The sequence below is a fragment of the Salmo salar genome, chromosome 29, assembly GCF_965601325.2.
Source record: "Salmo salar chromosome 29, fSalSal1, whole genome shotgun sequence".
NCBI classification, from domain to species: Eukaryota; Metazoa; Chordata; class Actinopteri; order Salmoniformes; family Salmonidae; genus Salmo; species Salmo salar.
Genome location: NC_138319.1, coordinates 13,946,124 through 13,967,705, shown reverse-complemented (window position 1 = coordinate 13,967,705; position 21,582 = coordinate 13,946,124). Strand labels below are relative to the sequence as shown.

Below are 21,582 nucleotides of genomic sequence, written 5' to 3'. Positions count from 1 at the left end.
GTGACCAGACCCCCATCCTGCGTCCCAAATGCCACCCTATTCCCTAGTGCACTTCTTTTGACCAGGGCCCATAGGGAATCCCATGGCTGAAATCCAGATCTGTGGTGGGGGAATGGAGAGAGTCAGCCAGAACCCTATATCCTGCTTCCTGCTGGAGGAACAGAGCTGGATTTGAGGGGGGCTTATCTGGGCCGAATCTTCAAATGACTACATGTATCGGTGAGAAAGTGGTGGGAAAGGGTCGCCTGGGGATATCAGTTAGTCAGTCAGGGATTACATTAATAGATAATCCTCCCTCCATTTCTGAGTGGAGCCGCTCTCTCTCCTCTGCTGAGGGGGGGAGTGAGAGGTGATACAATGGCCAAGCCCAGGTGAGACAGAGAGGATTTGGTTATGTAATCGTTGTGATCGTTTAAAATATCAGGCCCTTAGGCGTTTTGGTTATGCTGGTCTGATAAAGAGGATTTCCTCGTGTAACTGGGTTGATGATGTGTGTTTGGTAATCCCACGGGGTGATGTGCTAGCCTGATAGAGGCACGGTGGAGAGGAGGAGGATGTAGAGAGGGGTGTCTACACAACAGCAGAGCAGAGCAGAGCAGAGCCAGGCTTCATGTGGAGGCGGAGAGGTCTAGATCAGTGAACAGACAACGGTATCAGCTCTGACAGAGTCACTTGACTTCCTGATGTAGTTGGCGTCCAGTCAAAATCAAATCAAATCACGTAAAATCACGTACACATATTCTGCAGATGTTGTCGCGGGTGCAGCGAAATGCTTATGCTCCTAGCTCCAGCAGTGCAGTAAAACTTAACGATACAAAACAATACACGCAAATCCCCCCCCCCCCAAAAAAAAATAAAAAGAAAGGAATGAACAAATATAGAAATATTAGAACCAGCAATATCAGAATCCGGAATATAATATGATGGTGTGTACAGACAGTATACGAATAGAAAAGGTTTGTACAGAAGTAGTTATACAGGATGAGCCTTGACTTGAATACAGTGTATACATATAAAGTGTGTAAAATAGTATGTAAACATTATTAAAGTGACCAGAGTTCAATGACTATGTAGATAGGGCATCAGTCTCTAAGGTGCAAGGTAGAGTACCAGGTGGTAGCCGGCTAGAACAGTAACTAAGGTTCAGGGCAGGGTGCTGAGTGTAGGTGGAAGCTGTTTTTCAGTCTCTCGGTCCCAGCTTTGATGCACCTGTACTGTCTCCGCCTTCTAGATGGTAGCGGGTGAACTGGCCTTGGCTCGGGTGGCTGAGGTTCTTGAGAATTTTCTTGGCCTTCCTGTGATACTGGGTGCTGTATATGTCATGGAGGGCAGGCGGTGTGCCCCCGTTGCTGCGTCGGGCTGACCGCACCACCCTCTGGGGAGCCCTGCAGTTGCGGACGGTGCAGTTACCGTACCAGGCGGTGATACAGGCCGACAGGATGCTCTCAATGTTGCATTTGTAGAAGTTCCTGACAGTCTTAGGGGCCAAGGGAAATGTCTTCAGCGTCCTGAGGTTGAAGAGGCACTATTTGGCTTTTTTTAACACACTGTCTGCGTGGATGTACCATTTCAGATCGTCAGTGATGTGCACGCTGAGGAATTTGAAGCTTTTCACCCTCTCCACTGCAGCCCCGTCGATGTGGGTGGGGGCGTGCTCCCTGTGCTGTCTCCTGTAATCCACGATCAGCTCCTTCATTTTGCTGATGTTGAGGGAGAGGTTATTTTCCTGGCACCACTCCATCAGGGCCCTCACCTCCTCCCTGTAGGCTGTCTCGTTGTTTTTGGTAACCAGTCCTACAACTGCTGTATTCGTCTGCAAACTTGATGATTCATTTGGAGACGTGTGTGTCCATGCAGTCATGGATGAACAGGGAGTACAGGAGGGTGCTGAGCACGCACCCTTGTGGGGCCCCAGTATTGAGGATCAGTGTTGTTTCCTACCTTCACCACCTGGGTTCAGCCCGTCAGGAAGTCCAGAACCCAGTTGCACAGGCTGAGGTTTAGACTCAGGGCCCCGAGCCGTGTCGTTGTCAGTGTGTGTTGTGTGTGTGTGTGAGTAAATTTCCCACCCGGTGTGTGTTTGTGTGTGTGTGTGTGTGTGATACTATTGTGCTTTGAAACTATGCTGCTATGTCCTGTGTAGCTACAGTGTATAAGTGGGCAGCTGAACAACTGTTTGTGGTAGTATTATTGTGTTTGATATCCCTCTGCTATTCAGAGGCTGTTATTCTAGTAAAACGAGAGCGCCGACTGGGCTGTAGCCTAGGATCTTGTATTGGGTAATATGGCTAGCAGTTTGAGGGAGAGCCAGGCATAAGGAGGGGGGATAGCGGTGTTTGACACCTAAACAGGTGATTTTCCGCCACAGTGCTTCCTCTCAACAGCACAACAGGAGGCAGAAAATGACAGACCTGGCCCAGCATTTGTGTTGATTGCGTGTGTTGCAGGAGATAAATAGCGATCTTCCTGTTTGCAGGGCCGCCATGTAAATCATTGTGTTCCAGACTTTTCATCCTCCCGTCAATAGGCTGGTGAATCGTGTGGTTATGGAGTCTTAGTGTTATGGATCTCACTAGTCGCTCACTGTGGCTGAATCGGGACAATAACACGCAAAACAGGAGGCCCATGAGTCTGATAATGACATTAAATAATTGCATAAATACATATTCTGGAGTCACCAGCGAGTGTTGCGTCTTCTGATGCTGTGTCATGTAAAGTCAGTTTCACTGTAGGACCAAAAACCAGTTTGAGACAGACAGCAGGTTATCAACACTGGACCACTAGCCACAGATGTTTCCGGTCACTACTACTTGCCATCAGTCTCTATAAGCCATATTCATCATCCTAACGGTATACATACTGTACAGTACATGGAGTATGGGTCAATATAGAGAAAATAAGGTCCTCGATTCAAGGTAGGTCATTCTTTGATAAAACAGTCACGTTGTTAAAAAGACATGTTTTTTCACCATGGGCAAAAGTTGAGGAGTATTACTATTATGCTCTATTATGCTCACTGTTGCCTGTGCTGTTGCCATTTGACCATGAGGGTCACCCGGGGGCAGTAACCCGTGTAATCTCTGGAATAGGAGAGAAAATAGGCTTTCTGTGAGCGTGGAGAAACCCCCTGGAAACTAAAGTGTCTGACACAAACTAACTGGAGTTTATTCTGGGCAGGCTCTTCTTATGTGCCTGTTTTTAAGTTAATCACTTTTTTTTCTCCGGAGGACACAACGGGACAGAACACAGCAGAGGAAATGGGTATCAACCGGGGCCAGACAACAAAAAGGAAGCAACTCACGGGACTTTAGTTTTGATAGGCTTGATGCATGCGCCGCGCAAACTTTTTGACGTTTAGCTTCCCCCCGAAAACTCACAATAATTGAGCAAAACATAATTATCTGTTGGTTTTGCAGAGATATGTATTGTAAAAGGAAAACAGAACGTTCTAGCATCACCAATGAGCTTGGAACAACATCCATTATTGTCCTCAGTTCTCTCAGCTCCTTATAAGGTCATTATCAGAGAGCATTTAGCTGGACCAAACCACCTAAGAGTGGACAATTACGGTAGGATGAAAATACTTCCTCTAGTGGAACTGCATACACAGCATGTGTAATGGACAAACAAACCTGTACATGAGAGCAGAGTATATCTGACCAGTATTGAAAATAATGTACTTCAGCTTGTCTGAGAGGGTCCTCGTGTAGTAATGGGGATGATAGCGCTAGAAGGAAGCCTGGCAAAGTAACGCAATTGAATGCAGCCAGATACACATAGCCCCATCTGTCAAAGTAGCACATCCATCTTAACTCCTTCTGTCATACTCGTCATCACTCAGCCAAAAGTATGGCAAAGTGAACCAAACAGGGAAAATGAACAATCAATAGCGTTATCGCTTCTGGATGAGAGGAACGGGCGTCTATCTCAGGAGGAAAAACAAAAGAAGTTTCCCATCCCTCGCTCCATTTTTCCCGGCCCCACCTCGCACATCCCTCCATCCCTCTCTTCTTTCCCCGCTCCTGAGTGAATGTAATCAGCTGTGACATGAGAAAGCACGCTCTCCGTCTGCCAGTCCTCTGCTGGGCCTATCTTCCCCAAACAGCTCCCCTCCTTGCCCCAACCTCCTTCCCCTCGCATCCGCCACTAGGCTCATGTACATCGAAATGCCATTAGGCCCTCTCAAACACCTCTAGTCCCTGGGTTGGCTGGGGTGACTGAGGCTCACACACTGCTCCTCCACTCCAGGTCATCAGAGCTCCGCCTGGGCCACCGATGGGCCTCTGTTACCACTCTACTTATGCGCCATTGTCACAAATCAACATTGGAAAGGACATTGAACATTGACGATGAGGGAAGAGAAAGCCAGAAAGGCATATAGAACGCCAGGGACAGTAAACGCCATGACAATACAACACCACGACAACAGTAACCACACGGACCATTCTACTGGCAGTGGACCAGAGACGGGTGGGAGTGGGGAGCGGTACGTGCTAACGGCGTGATGTCATCCTCTCCCAGCATTCCCGACAACTAGTTAACAGAGGGTGGTTGGGCTGATCAAATAAGATGTATTAACTCCAGGAAATAGACCTCCTTAGTTGGCGTGGAGAATGGCCATATTTAATGAACTTAATGAGGCAGAATGCAAATGAAGGAAGGGCAGAGTCGTGAAAACGTCGGGGCTAACTATAAAGGGATGATTGAGTGCAGGAGAGTAGCCGCCAATCTCCTCTCTCGCCAGCTTCATGTGAAATGAACAGCGGCTTGAATCGTTACGTCAAACCTGTTCTCGCCCATGTGTTGATAATTGTGGGGCTTGAGAGTTCACAACGGGGACCACAATGTTCAGTTTTCTCTGGTCAGAGGGACCAAAGACTGTGTGGCTACAACACGTAGCGTATAACATCCCTTTCATTCTAATTTCTCCCACCGCTTGAGGAATGGTCCATAATATTAGTCTTTATTTTTTTTCAGGTGTGTTACATTTACGGCCACTGGCTATGTGATGAAGTACTATTCGTGGAAATTCGCTGACCATTCCGGTTTTATGAAGTGACATATTTGGTGCAGTTATATCCGTATGGTTGTAAAGTTGAGAAACATTAGTTTTTTAGATTTTTTTTTTAAGCCACCTTTCCTCTCCTGCCGCAGATGTAAAACAGCAGAGAGAGTATTACTCTGGCTGAGAGTGTGAAGTGGATGCATTGCGTCCCTGGTCTGTGCTACTTCTCAGTTTACTACAAAAGTAAGTGAAAAATGAAACATCCGGTCAAAAATGCACTGAATAACAAAACCAGATAATCACACGGCAAATCACTAGGGGCTGGTTTCTCGGACACAGACTAAGCAGTCCTAGACTTAAAAGCATTCTCAATGGAGATTCTTCATATTAGGAAGTGCTTTTTAGTCTGTGACCAGGCTTAATCTGTGTCCGGGAAACAACCCCGGGAGATGAATGAAATTATGTTGGGTGTGCATTCAACCATTTCTGTTAAAAAAGTGAAGGAACAGCAATCACCTAACAAGATTAAACAAAATATATTGCTTAACTTTGGCAATTTTTTATGACATGATCACCGTAGCCACCATTATTTTTCATTTGGCGTAGAAATGCCATCTCTTTTCACGTTGCTGTTGTTTGACATATAAATATAGCATTTGAATGACTTTAATATCCTCCTAATCAATGACCGGTGATCTTTCCATGTCCTCAATTCAATATAGAAAGGGTCATCCATGATCCGGCTTTATAAACACAATAAAGGTAAATGATTACTCTCCTCTGTGGTGTCCAACAATACAGCCTATAATGAAGAGAAATGAGGGAGATTGAGGGGGAGGCCTGTCACGTGTCATTGGTCGACTCTGAGTCCAGAGATTAATCACAAGAGAGGCGCTCCATGGCCGAGACGTGGTCACCCCAGATCGATAAACCCCACCGCTCGGCGCGCACACACACACACACACACACACACACACACACACACACACACACACGGAGACAGACACACACGGAGACAGACCACACACACAGACACACACACAGACACACTCTCACACATACACGTTTCAATTTTTCTCAAACCCGTACAAGCATTTTTTTGGAGCAATGTTGTTGATTTTCAAAACAGAGTCGACAAGACACAGAACTCTGTGGCCTTTTGCAAAACAGTAAATGCGTTTTTTTACATTCAACAAAACTATATTATACCGTCCGAATTGCAAATAGATTCATCAAAAGAACACGACTGCCTGCAAAAACATGAACACAGCCACATTTCCTGTATGTCTTGAGTCCAAGCAGACAAAACAGAAAGTTAGTATTCTAAAAATCCCAGTAGATGAATTCATTTTCTTTGCTGTTAGTAAAGTACAACTATCCAAAGGTTGCAGAATTATGGGCAATTACTCTCCTTTTTATGAATATTTCGCCAAACAATTTCATACACATCAAATTTTATCCCTGATAAAAAAAGTTTGTAAAACATAAGTACATTGTGTGCAGGATTCATTCATCAGTATCATCGCAATCCAATTCCCCGTATTCTGTCACACTATCCACAATAGAAAGACGGAAAGGTGAACACAATGGAGGAACACAACTGATATGAATGTATAGGCCTCGATCCCCTCCAAAGCGAAGCTATATAATGGAAGGCCACAATGTTCGAAGAAAAACTAACCCACCCAACTTCATTCTCTGCATGTCTGCAATATTGTAAAAAATCATTAGATTGTCCCCATTGCCTAGATCCTTCCATATATTGTACATGGTGTGACACTGATGGGGTATTTTATAATGTTGTGCAGTAGTATTTACTGATTGCCGGAAACGGTGAACACAATAGCACACATTTCTCTTCTGATGAAAACAATGCGTTAATATTCTGTGAACAGAACCCTTAACAGTGAATGTTGAATTGACCGATGACATTCGGATGAAAAGTTTGGCAAAAGGTGGTCTAAGATATGCAAGTCAGGTACTAAGGCAAGAGAACCATCAGACGTTCTGTGAACGTACTCGAGCATTGCTGTTCTGCCGTAGATCGTTTCAACACAGATCTCAAAAATTGCTTGAGGAAAAACTAAGTAAAACTATTGACTTTGAATTCTGGTTCATTCACAGAATCTTCCATATCAGTTTCACTCTGCTAATCAAATGGGGCAGAAGATCCCCCACCTGGACGAATACATGATGGCGCTTCCCTTTCCTTTATTTCAATGGTGTATCAGCAGTTTAGAGTACAGCTATTGAGTGCCCCCACGAAGCCTGAATTAGATCATCTAATTCCAACATAACATGCAAATAAAACATTTTCTGGTCATATTTAGCTCTGACAAGAAATTAGGACTTTTGACTTGGTCTTAGCATGATGCCATAATGTAATAACATTCAATTAAAATAGGAGGCTCTTTGCGATGCTGCTGCTGTTGTGCGATGCGGCTGTTTTCCTTGTGTGAGCCCGATGCTCTGTTTGCGGTCACTAATGGGCATCAGAAATTACAGGCCGCAGAATCGTGGCCTGCGGGAGGATTGGCCTCCTCAGTGGAGCGGAGCACTTAGAACGTAGCCTGTGTCTGGGAGCCCACTGGAGGAGGGGGGGGGGGAACTCAATGTCACGGCTTACCCTCATAATTAAAGAAACCCTATTCTGTGTCCACTGTTAAGTGAGCCTTGGCTCAGCTCCTCATCTCCAAGGCTCTACTGTGGGCGTCTAATGTGTGTTGCACCCAATGTGAGCGTGGGCTGATCTGGGCACCAAGTCTGTCTACTGGCCATCTGCTCTGGGCTGGTAGCCTCTTGTCTTCAGCCTCTCGTCAGCCTCTCGTCAGCCTCCTCTCCTCTGCCCAGTGGGAGAGGAAGGCTGGCTGGGGAAGAGGAACAAGCTCCAAAACACAGATGGGAAGCAGCAAATAGGTGAGCATGTCGCTGTTCAGCTACTGCACATAGTAACAGAGTGCTGTGTAAAGAAAACCTGCTTGCAGTGGTGTAAAAAGTCCCTAATTGTCATATTTGAGTAAAAGTAAAAGTCACCCAGTAAAATACCACTTGAGTAAAAGTAAAAATAATTTCTAAAATATACTTAAGTATCAAAAGTAAAAGTATAAATCATTTCAAATTCCTTATTTTGAACCAGACAGCAATATTTTCTTGTTTCTTTAATTTACGGATCACCAGGGGCAAAGCATGTACACTACATGACCAAACGAATGAGGACACCTGGTCGTCGAACATCTCATTCCAAAATCATGGACATTAATATGGAATATCTCCCCCTTTTGCTGCTATAACAGCCTCCACTCTTCTGGGAAGGCTTTCTTGCTAGATTTTGGAACATTGCTGCGGGACTTGCTTCCATTCAGCAACAAGAGCATTAGTGAGGTTGGGCACTGATGTTGGGCGATTAGGCCTGGCTCGCAATCGACATTCCAATTCATCCCAAAAGTCTTCAATCGAGCTGAGGTCAGGGCTCTGTGGAGGCCAGTCAAGTTCTTCCACACTGATCTTGACAAACCATTTCTGTATGGTCCTCGCTTTGTGCATGGTGGCATTGTCATGCTGAAACAGGAAAGGGCCTTCCCCAAACTGTTGCTACAAAGTTGGAAGCACAGGATTGTCTGGAATGTCATTGTATGCTGTAGCGTTAAGATTTCCCTTCAATGGAATTAAGAGGCCTAGCCCGAACCATGAAAAACAGCCCCAAACCATTATTCCTCCTCCACCAAACTTTACAGTTGGCACTACGCATTCGAGCAGGTAGCGTTCTCCTGGCATCTGCCAAACCCAGATTAGTCGGTTGGACTGCCAGATGATGAAGCGTGATTCATCACTCCAGAGAACACGTTTCCACTGCTCCGGAGTCCAATGGAGGCAAACTTTACACCCCTCCAGCTGACTCTCGGCATTGCGCATGGTGATCTTAGGCTTGTGTGCGGCTGCTCTGCCATGGAAACCAATGTCATAGACCTCCCAACGAAGAGTTATTGTGCTGACGTGCTCTCAGAGGGAGATTGGAACTCAGTAGTGAGTTTTGCAACCGAGGACAGACAATTTTTACTTGCTACGCGCTTCAGCACTCCGCAGTCCCATTCTGTGAGCTTGTGTGGCCTACCACTTCGCGGCTGAGCTGTTGTTGCTCCTAGACGTTTCCACTTCACAATAACAGCATTACAGTTGACCAGGGCAGCTCTAGCAGGGCAGAAACTGACTTGTTGGGAAGGTGGAATCCTATGATGGTGCCACGTTGAAAGTCACTGAGCTCTTCAGTACAGGCCATTCTACTGCCAATGTTTGTCTATGGAGATTGCATGTCTGTGTGCTCGATTTTATACACATGTCCCCATACATGTAGTTAGTATATATATATATATATACTAACAGTTGAAGTCAGAAGTTTACATACACTTAGGTTGGAGTCATTAACACTCGTTTTTCAACCACTCCACAAATTTCCTGTTAACAAACTATAGTTTTGGCAAGTCGGTTAGGACATCTACTGTGTGCATGACACAAGTAATTTGTCCAACAATTGTTTACAGACAGATTATTTCACTTATAATTCACTGTATCACAATTCCAGTGGGTCAGAAGTTTACATACGTTAAGTTGACTGTGCCTTTAAAAAGCTTGGAAAATTACCAAAAATGATGCCATGGCTTTAGAAGCTTCTGACAGGCTAATTGACATCATTTGAGTCAATTGGAGGTGCACCTGTGGAGGTATTTCAAGGCCTACCTTCAAACTCAGTGCCTCTTTGCTTCACATCATGGGAAAATCAAAAGAAATCAGCCAAGGCCTCAGAAAAAAATTGTAGCCCTCCACAAGTCTGATTCATCCTTGGGAGCAATTACCAAACACCTGAAGGTACCACGTTCATCTGTACAAACAATAGTACGCAAGTATAAACACCATGGGACCATGCAGCTGTTAAACTGCTCAGGAAGGAGACGCCTTCTGTCTCCTAGAGATGAACGTACTTTGGTACGAAAAGTGCAAATCAATCCCAGAACAACAGCAAAGGACATTGTGAAGATGCTGGAGGAAACAGGTACAAAAGTATCTATATCCACAGTAAAACAAGTGTTATATCGACATAACCTGAAAGGCCACTCAGCAAGGAAGAAAACACTGCTCCAAAACCGCCATAAAAAAGCCAGACTATGGTTTGCAACTGCACATGGGGACAAAGATCGTACGTTTTGGAGAAATGTCCTCTGGTCTGATGAAACAAAAATAGAACTGTTTGGCCATAATGACCATCGTTATGTTTGGAGGAAAAAGGGGGAGGCTTGCAAGCCGAAAAACACCATCCCAACCGTGAAGCACAGGGGTGTCAGCATCATGTTGTGGGGGTGCTTTGCTGCAGGAGGGACTGGTGCACTTCACAAAATAGATGGCATCATGAGGTAGGAAAATTATGTGGATATATTGAAGCAACATCTCAAGACATCAGTCAGGAAGTGAAACCTTGGTCGCAAATGGATCTACCAAATGGACAATGACCCCAAGCATACTTCCAAAGTTGTGGCAAAATGGCTTAAGGACAACAAAGTCAAGGTATTGGAGTGGTCATCACAAAGCCCTGACCTCAATCCTATAGTGGGCAGAACCTGACTCAGTTACACCAGCTCTGTCAGGAGGAATGGGCCAAAATTCACCCAACTTATTGTGGGAAGTTTGTGGAAGGCTACCTGAAACGTTTGACCCAAGTTAAACAATTTAAAGGCAATGATACCAAATACTAATTGAGTGTATGTAAACTTCTGACCCACTGGGAGTGTGATGAAAGAAATAAAAGCTGAAATAAATCATTCTCTCTACTATTATTCTGACATTTCACATTCTTAAAATAAAGTGGTGATCCTAACTGACCTAAGACAGGGAATTTTTACTTAAATGTCAGGAATTGTGAAAAACTGAGTTTTAAATGTATTTGGCTAAGGTGTATGTAAACTTCCGACTTCATCTGTATAATGCAGAATTCCCTAATTTGAAAAGGGTTTCCACATACTTGTGTGTATATAGAGTATGTTTAGTGAGTCGGCCAGATCAGAGGCAGTAGGGATGACCATGGACGTTTTCTTTATGTGTGCGAATTTGACAATTTTCCTGTTCTGCTAAGCATTCAAAATGTAACGAGTACTTTTGGGTGTCAGGGAAAATGTATGGAGTAAAAAGTGCATTCTTTTCTTTAGGAATGTAGTGAAGTAAAAGTAAAAGTTGTCAAAAATATGAATAGTAAACTAAAGTACAGATACCCCAAAATAACTACTTAAGTATTTTACACCACTGCCTGCTTGTTACATCCCTAATTCAAGAATGGCAGTAAATGCAAAATTCCGGGAACTTTCAATAAATTCACAGGTTTTCCATGAATCCTGGTTGGAGGATTCGTAATTTCCTGCTTATTCTCTCCTGATTCCAAGTAGAATTGTTTTTTAGAAAATATAGTAAACATGAATATGCTTATTTTTGGGACTTATTCCAAATTTCATTGGCCTGAGTCTGAATATTTCCTAGGCCCTAATCCCTCTCATTTGAAGTAAATAAAAGTAGCATTGCTGTCATGGTCATGGCTGTTTCCCTCATCTGGCTCCCCTTATGCACTATAATTATTCATATGGAAAATGTGGCGCTGTCTGTTGATGGGCAACAGTCTTATTTTCTGCTTCAGTCAACAGTGCACATTTGTATTTCTAAATTGTGGTGGTGGTGCGGAGGTCGTTACGTAAGGCAATTTTCTGCCTTCTTAAGAGCCGGATCTCCTTTGCATTAATGAGACTACCTCCCTCCACCCCCTCCCAACCTGAGCAGCTAAGGAACCCGACTACTCACAAGGCCCTACTTCTAGCACTAGACGGCAGTGACGGCACTACATATGAGCCTTCATCCTTCCACAGACCCCAGCAGCACAATTACACACAAGTTTATAAAAAATAATACTAATTGTAAACAACAAATTCATTTGATGTGGTGCTTTATGAAATTTGATATCAATTCTGACGTATTTAATTTGTTAGTAGTTAATTGCGATTATGACCATATGACAGTGGTGTGTGTATTAAGCCTATGACTTCTTCTTAGTTACTTCTAACACTGCATTTTTGTTCACTAAAGAATATTCGATTTTCTCATGAGATTTCTGAGACGTACATGGACAATTTCATAGACTTAAGTCAGCCCGGAAAATGGAAATCATGGGTACATTTAAGCATGCTTAGGGGCATGTCATTTTAATTTCGATTTAAAACACGGCGGAATTATCAGGGGCTGCAGGCGCGTACCTGATCTGGAAAAATCAATGAATCGATGTGCAAGAGCCCTTTAATACACATGTTAATATAATGGGAATAACACCCCCTACCCCCCCCCCCCCCCCCCCCAGAAAGAGAGGAAAGGGGCAGATTGGAGGATTCTGACTCTAACAGCGGTTGACAAAGGAAAAAGTGCGCTGCAGCGGAAGACAGTGACACGGGTGTTTGAAGGAGCCTCAGCTGGAGACAAAAGCAGTTGAGATGGGCTGGAGACCGACCGAGGGGAGGGAGGGAGGGAGGGAGGGAGGGAGGGAGGGAGGGAGGGAGGGAGGGAGGGAGAGAGAGAGAGAGTGCAGACAGCCAGGCCCCTGAAAGCCTGTTGTGGTTGGCAGGTGCTGACCTTGGTGACGATGGGTTTTCACGAGAGGGCTCTAATGAAGCCTGATTGCCAGGGACTGCTGACGGGGAGTCAGGAGCGGAGGGGAGAGAAGAGGGGAGAAGGAAGAAGGAGCGAGAAAAGGATAGGGGAGAGAGAGGGCTCAGGTAATTGCAGCACTTGTGGGTCTGAGGCCCCACGGCCCTGTGATGTCGGGGTCCACTGAGGAAGAGAGAGAGAGAGAGAGAGAGAGAGAGATTTTGATGGTAAATTGTGGAGAGCTGGGACAAGAGGGAGGCAGGGAGAGAGCAGGGCTCTGGGGTGGAATTACCCCAGTGAGTTTGTGGGATGGCGGGAAAGAGAAGAGTGGACAGGCCCAGTGTGGAGCTCTGACAGGGACGGAGGAGAGGAAAGCAGAGGACTGCAGGGGGGAGGCCAGACACACGGCAGGAAGCTGACGAAGGGATAGAGGATGGAGGATGGAGACAGGACATACTGAAACCCTGAAACCCTGAAACCACAGAGCTAGACACCGCTAGACACTGCGCCAAGGTCAAGGGCTATTAGTGAACACACAACACATAGTGTGTGACAGGACAGCCCAGACCAAGACAAAAGATAGTGTTAGGCTGGAAAATACAATATACTGTACATGGGCCTCTGGAAGTTGTTGCACAACAAGAAACAGCAGATAATGTTCAGGCAGACTGCGTATTGTTGCTAACCAATCAGACAGTTTGTGTAAAGAGATATTTTTGTTTCTATTGAAAAGCAGGAACGGGGAGAAAAGACTAATGAGAAATAAAACAAGAATGGAAGAGAATGATAACGTGGAAGAATGTATGTATGTACTTCGTAACCCTGCACATCGCCTCGGTACTGGTACCCCTTGTACATAGACAATTCAATGTGTATCTATTATTACTTTTGTTATTACGTGTTTTACTTTTCTATTATTTCTCTATTTTCTTTCTCCCTGCATTGTTGGGAAGGGCCCGTAACTAAGCATTTCACTGTTAGTCCACACCTGTTGTTTACGAAGCATGCGATGAATAAAACTCGATTTGACGCGTGTGTTTGTGTGCATGCCTGTATACAGTATGCGTGCGTCTGCGGCGTGTGTGTGTGTGTGTGTATGTGTACATGCAAACAACATCTGTGTGTATACATGTGTGTGTGTAAGTGCTAGCTCCAGTGGATGGCACACAGGGGTCACGAGGGCCCGGGCTCAGCGAATTGAATAAGAGAGAGTTGATGGGCTGGCCTAAGCCCCCCGCTGCCGCCGGATCAGTATGTAGCAGCCTCTCTCTCCCTCCTCTGCCTCTCCCTGCCGGGGCCGATGTAACTCAGTGGACTGGCAAATTACACCAGACCTACAGCTGTAGCCCGACATTATGATTAATTTGATCAGTAATTTCTCCTGTTTTTCATTTTAATCGCCGTGACTATTCTGCTGTGGCAGGTCTTTCAGATCTAATTAAGATCAATTCCGCTGTAACAGACTTGGGCGAGCGCCGCGCACCCCGTCAAATCCCTGAGCTCTGCTGGGCGTGGAGAAAACCTGCTCCTCTAATCAATCAACTTCCAGCAAATTCAGCCCGGCTGCAGCAATCAGCCTATTAACACACTTAAGCAAATTTCATAATCTCCCTCCCTGTCTATTTGTCATCACTGTGGAGGGGAGTCTGAGGCCATTGCCTGTGACTGCCTGGAACTCAGCATGCTGGAGAGGGACGGGAGAGGTAGCGGCGTAGTCGAGGATTCTGTGGTGGAGACACACTGAGGAGTGGGAGAGTGAAACTCACGTCAAACTGTGGAGAGTCCACCAATAACCTTAGGGCTGCTAGGCTACTGAAACAAAAACAAGGGAGCATTGTCTCAAAGCAACAGTTTGGTTTTTCTTCATCCACTGTAATGTTGATATTGGTAAGCCAGTGGATATTTGTGCTGCCCTCTCCATACAAAGACCGTTTTCCCATTGGCGATAGCAAAGGGTTATTTTCGAGAGGTTCTCGAGAGGTATTGATTCTCGAGAGAGAGTAAACTTGCGAAATTATCACGTCTAGAGCGCTACCTCCGGAGATCGCGCACAACACTCGCAGTTGACCCTGGAGCAGGGCAGTGTGAACACAATATGTCGTTGAGCTCAACACTACAGTAGGATATAAATGGTCAGTGGCAACCTGTAATTCAGGGCAGGTGGGGCAGTGCCACACCTGTTTTGAGCCACACCTGTTTAGCTATAAAAAATATATATTAAATATACACTGTATATATTTTTGTGTTGTTGTTGCCTGATTTGGCATTAATACGTGTCAGATATCAGTTTGCAAACAATGTAAAAATGTAGTTAATAAAGCCGCATACAAACATGGTCTCTTTTTAGCGTTCTTGAGGAAGGCAGCTCCAAAATGCAGGTGTTTCAACCTAACTCAGTGCTTTCTGTGGTAGTGGGGCAGCCAGGGGAAAATACGGAGCATAGGGGTTGGTAATGTTCTCTCGTTGCGCCGTGATTGGCTCAGGGTTCTGTCACTTATGGGGACACCAGTCACCGCAAAATCTACAGGGAGAGCTCGAACATTCAAGCCCCTTGGGTGCTGCCATAGATTTACATTAGAAGTGCCCATCCCAGAAGGCTCAAGGGCATTGGTCGTTACAGATAAAATTACGTCAAATCACGTTACATCTACAGGAGTTTTGATTGGGCTGATCATGTCAACATTATACTTTCAAAATCTTACCTAGCAAGGTATCGGTGCTCATAGCCCATTGCACATAAACATTACACAACAAGTTGGAAATCACAAATTCAACAATGAGTTTGGAAAGAATCAGTGGCTAACTGCAAGCGTTGCAAAGCAATCACTAGCCTGCTATTCAGTGGAGTGGGTGTGTGGTCCAAGTCTGGGTTTAAGAGTCTTTTTTCCAAGCTTAAATGGATAAACATTCATATGCAACACCATACGCCAGAAAAGTTTGAATACATTGGCCATGCTGTCAATCCTGCATGACTTCTGCCGCGTTCAAAACAACTGGAAACTCTGAACTGGGAAATCTGACTTCAGTAAGTTCAACAGAACTGGGAACTCTGAAAAGAACGAGCTCCGACTGGGAAAATACGTTTTGAACGGTCTTCCAACTCGGAATTCCAAGTCGGGAACTCTGGCCTCTGTCTAGAGCTCCGACCTGAAGATCACTGAAGTCATGATTCGACCTTGTTTTTTTCACAGTTCCCAGTTGTCATGAAAGCACCATAAATCCAGAGAATGCCTGACTATGATGACAAAGTTAGATGACAAAATTTGCTCACAAGAAGGAACGCCGCGCCACCTTCCTGTTCAAGTGAGCACAACAAGGTGAGTGCAAAAAACTCTTGTATGCTGCTGCATAAATTATGTAATATGCCAGGGAGATATGTACAGTATACTGTAGCTAAGAAAGTAATACTATGTGTATCTTGTGTAGTAAGTTGTTAGTAGCCCATGTTTTTCACTCTAATAATTTGGTCCCTTTCCCCTCAGAACTTAGCCTACTGTTCTGACTTGGTGGTGCACATGTAGCCTATAGCCTGTTTTAGAGAAATGTCATCAATCATTGAGTATTGTAAGAGCTTTCATTATCTGCTCATATGCCCCTTTTATTTCAACTACAGTTGGCGTACAGGGAGAATATTTGTAAGAACGGTCCATGTTCTGAATTCTGTCGCTGTACATTTCAAAAGTGCTGAACAAATAGTTATATTGACTACGTCCGTCCTAGCTCGCTCATTAATGTCTTCATCGAAATGACTGATTGCTTCTCGTCCGCGCGCTGTTCCCTTATGCCAAAGTTTGTACATCTCTGTTGTCAGTAGAAACCACATTTGTTTAAGCAAGTCAGCCATATCAGATATGTTTTTTAAAAAGACAGTAAATGAGGCTGAACGAACTGTTTCGCTGACAGACAAGGCTCATACTGATAGCCAGATGTAGTGGTGGTAAGAATTCACTCCTTGGTGCTGAAAAGAAAGCTCTGCTGTTGGGACATCTTTGTGTAAACCCTAACAGTTTGTGGGCACCGTTTGTCACCGTTACAATGCAATTCATGTATTGTTTAGTGTTGTGTTGTGGATTTGCTGGCATGCATGAAAAAAAAAAAAAATGGGGAGTTTGCCCCACCAAGATTTACATGCTAAAATCACCACTGTAAATATAATAGCAGAGCAATGTTTTTGAAACAGCTGAAATGTATAGATATTTGAGACTTGTTTTATTGATTTTTTTACAAGAAAGTGCAGTAAAAACCTGTTACTGTAGCTAAGAAAGTTTAGCTAGAAGTAACTCTTTGCTTTTGTCTTGAAGCTAAAATAAGGAGTGTACAGACCTTTAATTGTCTGCACGTGATTGTGTATTTTTGCAATATTCAAGTGTACTATGTTGCAATAATTACAGCCAGGTCAGTATTTGACGTCCATCCATGTCTGAGGACGTTGGGAGATGATGTGAAAACGGTCCACTAGGGGCAACAGTGAGCGCTGTTAACTTCAAGTAGGTCTCAGTTTTGCAGCGGTGTGGACGGGGATGGTGGATGGGAGTAAGCATCTGCCTTTGGTGCCATTAACTCCACATTTTTTAAGGTTAGGGTTAAGTTTAAGGTTAGGGTTAAGTTTAAGGTTAGGGGTTAGGGCTAAGTTTAAGGTTAGGGGTAAGTTTAAGGTTAGGGTTAAGTTTAAGGTTAGGGTTAAGTTTAAGGTTAGGGGTTAGGGGTAAGTTTAAGGTTAGGGTAAGTTTAAGGTTAGGGGTAAGTTTAAGGTTAGGGGTTAGGGGTAAGTTTAAGGTTAGGGTAAGTTTAAGGTTAGGGGTTAGGGGTAAGTTTAAGGTTAGGGGTAAGCATCTGCGTTCGGTGCCAAAAGTTGCATGTTTGAATCCAGCAATAGAAAGTTGTTTTGAGATTTTGGTTTTAACCCTTAGGTTAATCATTCTGAGTTAATGCCTAACCTTAACATTTCGGAGTTAATGCCTAAACTTAAGCCTAACCTTAAAAATGTGGAGTTAATGCCTAAACTTGACATTTGAGACACATGGATGAATGTCTGCATGAAGAGTTGCCTGCTTAATGTTGGCTAGTAGCTAGCTAGCTAGTAGAATAGTTTGCAGTAGTTAGCCTCCTGGCTAGTGGCTACTGTGACATTTACGGTACTTTTGAGCTGCGAAGCAAGAACGCCAACCAAACCCTTTCTCGGCTTGTGACATTCCTGTTGCTAATGTGAATTGGAAAGTGTTTGTACATACACTATATATACAAAAGTATGTGGACACCCTTTCAAATTAGTGGATTCGGCTATTTCAGCCACACCCATTGCTAAACAGGTGTATAAAATCAAGCACACAGCCATGCAATCTCCATATACAATTGGCAATAGAATATTACATTGGCAATAGAATGGCCTGTACTGGAGAGCTCAGTGACTTTCAGCGTGGCACCGTCATAAGATGCCACCTTTCCAACAAGTAAGTTCGTCATATTTCTGCCCTGCTAGAGCTGCCCCGGCCAATTGTATGTGCTGTTATTGTGAAGTAGAAACATCTAGGAGCAACAATGGCTCAGCCGCGAAGTGGTAGGCCACACAAGCTCACAGAACGGGACCGTGGAGTGCTGAAGCGCGTACAAATCCTCTGTCCTCGGTTGCAACACTCACTACCGAGTTCCAAACTGCCTCTGGAAGCAACGTCAGCACAAGAACTGTTCGTCGGGAGCTTCATGAAATGGGTTTCCATGGTCGAGCAGCCACACGCAATGCCAAGCGTCGGCTGGAGTGGTATAAAGCTCAGCGATATTGTACTCTGGAGCACACTTCAGGGAAAGGGGGATAACTAGTCAATTGTACAACTGAAATGTGTCTTCTGCATTTAACCCAACCCCTCTGAATCAGAGCGGTGCGGGGTGCTGCCTTAATCAACATCCACATCTTCAGCACCTGGGGAACAGTGGGTTAACTGCCTTGCTCAGGGGCAGAACAACAGATTTTTACCTTGTCAGCTCAGGGATTTCAATCCATGAACATTTTGTTCACTGGCCCAACTCTCTAACCACTAGGCTACCTCACCATCTGACAATCTGACGGACGAATCTGGGTTTGGTGGATGCTAGGAGAACGTTACCTGCCCGAATGCATAGTGCCAACTGTAAAGTTTGGTGGAGGAGGAATAATGGTCTGGGGCTGTTTTTAATGGTTCGGGCTAGGCCCCTTAGTACCAGCGAAGGGAAATCTTAAAGCATACAGTTAAATTCTAGACGATTCTCTGCTTCCAACTTTGTGGCAACAGTTTGAAGAAGGCCCTTTCCTGTTTTAGCATGACAATGCCCCTGTGCACAAAGCGAGGTCCATACAGAAATGGTTTGTCTAGATCGGTGTGGAAGAACTTGACTGGCCTGCACAGAGCCCTGACCTCAACCCCATCAAACATCTTTGGGATGAATTGGAACGCCGACTGCGAGCCAAGCCTAATCGCCCAACATCAATCCCCGACCTCACTAATGCTTTGTAGCTGAATGGAAGCAAGTCCCCTCAGCAATGTTCCAACATCTAGCGGAAAAGCCTTCCCAGAAGAATGGAGGATGTTATAGCAGCGAAGGGGAGACCAACTCCATATTAATTCCCATGATTTTGGAATGAGATATTTTGGTCATGTAGTGTATTATGTCAATTGAGATTTTCGTCCTGATAACTCTATTCAGTGAGAATCAGCTCACAGACATTTAGAGCTGTTGATTCTATTCACCTCCCAGTGATGGACAATTGGGAGAGTAATAGTCTCCTAATGAATGTTTGTCTATCTGACACTCCCTCTGGTTATTGAAACTAATGGCTGTGGTTATTAAAACAAATGGTTGAATGGCTGAGTGGTCATGTGTGTGTGAATAATAGGAGATGAAATGAGAGCTGTTATCTTTGCTAGAGTGCATCTCAAATGGCACCCTATTCCCTATATAGTGTACTACTTTTAACCAGAGCCTTATGAAAAAGTAGTGAAAAGTAGTGCAGTAAATAGGGAGCCATTTGGGACGCAGCCCTAGCACGCACGCACACACGCACACACGCACACACGCACACACACACACACACAAAATGGAGGGTGCAGATCTATCTATGTTTCTACGTATCTATCCCTGGATAAGAGCGTCTGCTAAATGACTAAAATGTAAATGTATCCCCAGTCATCATAATCAGGATCTCAGCTTCTTAATCCAATAGTAAGGATGAGGTCTGGTGGTGAAACTAGTGAAGGATTTCATTACAGTACAAATAGATTATGATTGCTCATTAATTGTGCTAGTAAACAGAGGAGCATTATATTTAATTGTGAGTACGTCAGGCACTGCGGTATGTCAGGCAGGGATTGCTCTCTGTAGCTCTGCTTTCTAGACCTGAAATTCTTTTAAAAAATGTACAAATATTCAAAGAAGACATAGGGGGGCTTTGCTTGATTGTGAAGCACATCAGAACACGTATGTACTCCAGAAAAGAAGGTTATTACTGCTAGGTTTTGGCCCTCATGCTGGCTGTGTCTGAGTGGACCAGTACTGTGGGTTCGTCCCAAATAGCACCCTATTGCCTATATACTTGTGACCAGAGCCCTATGGGGGGAATGGATGGAATAGGGTGGCATTTGGGATGCACAGCCTTTGACTGTGCTGGACTGTGGTTATAGTATATGGTTGGTGTCTAGGTCTGGGAGGCAGGTAGCAGCTAGCCAGCTTTTGGAGGCCATTAAATGCGGGCGTCTGTTTTTCCTGCTGAGTCTCACTAGGCCGTGACAGGGCCGGAGAGGGGTGCAAGGGGGAAACAAATGGCCGTACTCATCCTGGCCATAAAGAAGGGTGCAGCGCCACAACCCAATAAAGGCCTGACGCTGATGAATGTGGCCAGGGAGAAAGAGGCGACCCTGGCCGAGCTCCACCAGAAATGAAACCACAGGGATATAAAATAGGTTATTATCGTCACACACTGACAGCCAGACGGACAGAAGGGGGCCGAGATGGATGGACAGACAAACTGACGAAAAAAGGAGGTTGGATGAAGGAAGGGCAGCTAAGATAAAAAAAAGGACTGATAAACGTTGATGAGAACCTGATGTATCCGAGAGGAGTTCAAAAACGATGCATGGTGGCTCGCGACTCAGTTTAGTGTGCTTTGAACAACCCTCTCGCTGAACAATGACCTTGTCAATTACAGTAGATGCACATTTTAATGTCCCCACAATGACATCAGAGCTACCCGACAGGCGTCAAACACTAGCTCTGGAATCATATCAAGTATAAAACACTACCTAGACAAACAGGGTCTAATGAGTAGTCATCCGCATTGTGTTATGTCAAGATTGGCCTTCGTCTCTCCACAATACACCCCACAACACCATATCATCACAATACCACCACTAGTAAGACTATTTGAACACACATCCACTGGCTGAGGTTTTTGTATGAGGGCGTCAAAGACGCAGCAGCAATAGGAAGTAGGCCTATGTAAGCTACAGCTCTTGCAACTTGGATAACACAAGTTAAAGATCATTTTGGGACCAACACAGTGGCATACAGTAACGGGGTAGAGTGAGCTCACCTGCAGTGGCATGGGCGGTGTGACGGGCGAGGGCAGGCTGCGGGCCGGTGATTGGTTCTGCCTGAGCGGCGGAGACTGCGGCGGTAGGCCCGAGCCGGTCATGGAGGTGGTGGAGGAGGCGGAGCCAGGGGAGGGGACCGAGACAGAGGACGGCTGTAGGCTGGGCGAGGTCATGTGACCCCGCGATGACAGATGGTTGTGGACGTGGCTGTGGGAGTGTTGATGCTGCTGATGGTGTTGCTGTTGTTGGTGATGGTGCTGTTGTTGCTGCTGGTGGTGCTGTTGTATCTGTTGAAGCTGCTGCAGGTGCTGAAGCTGGGAGTTCAGGGATGAGGTAGCTGGTGAAGGA

The 21,582-nt window shown here is 45.0% G+C and overlaps 1 protein-coding gene across 2 annotated transcripts in view; it reads right to left on the bottom strand.

Moving 5' to 3' along the window:
• The window catches only part of LOC106590158 (POU domain, class 6, transcription factor 2), a 92,336-nt gene that overhangs the window by 25,075 nt on the left and 45,679 nt on the right, over nucleotides 1-21,582 (bottom strand). For both annotated transcript variants that reach the window (XM_014180821.3, XM_014180822.3), the window contains exon 4: nucleotides 21,234-21,571. In XM_014180821.3, the coding sequence (XP_014036296.1) occupies nucleotides 21,234-21,571 (338 nt within the window). The remainder of the gene's footprint in view (nucleotides 1-21,233; nucleotides 21,572-21,582) is intronic.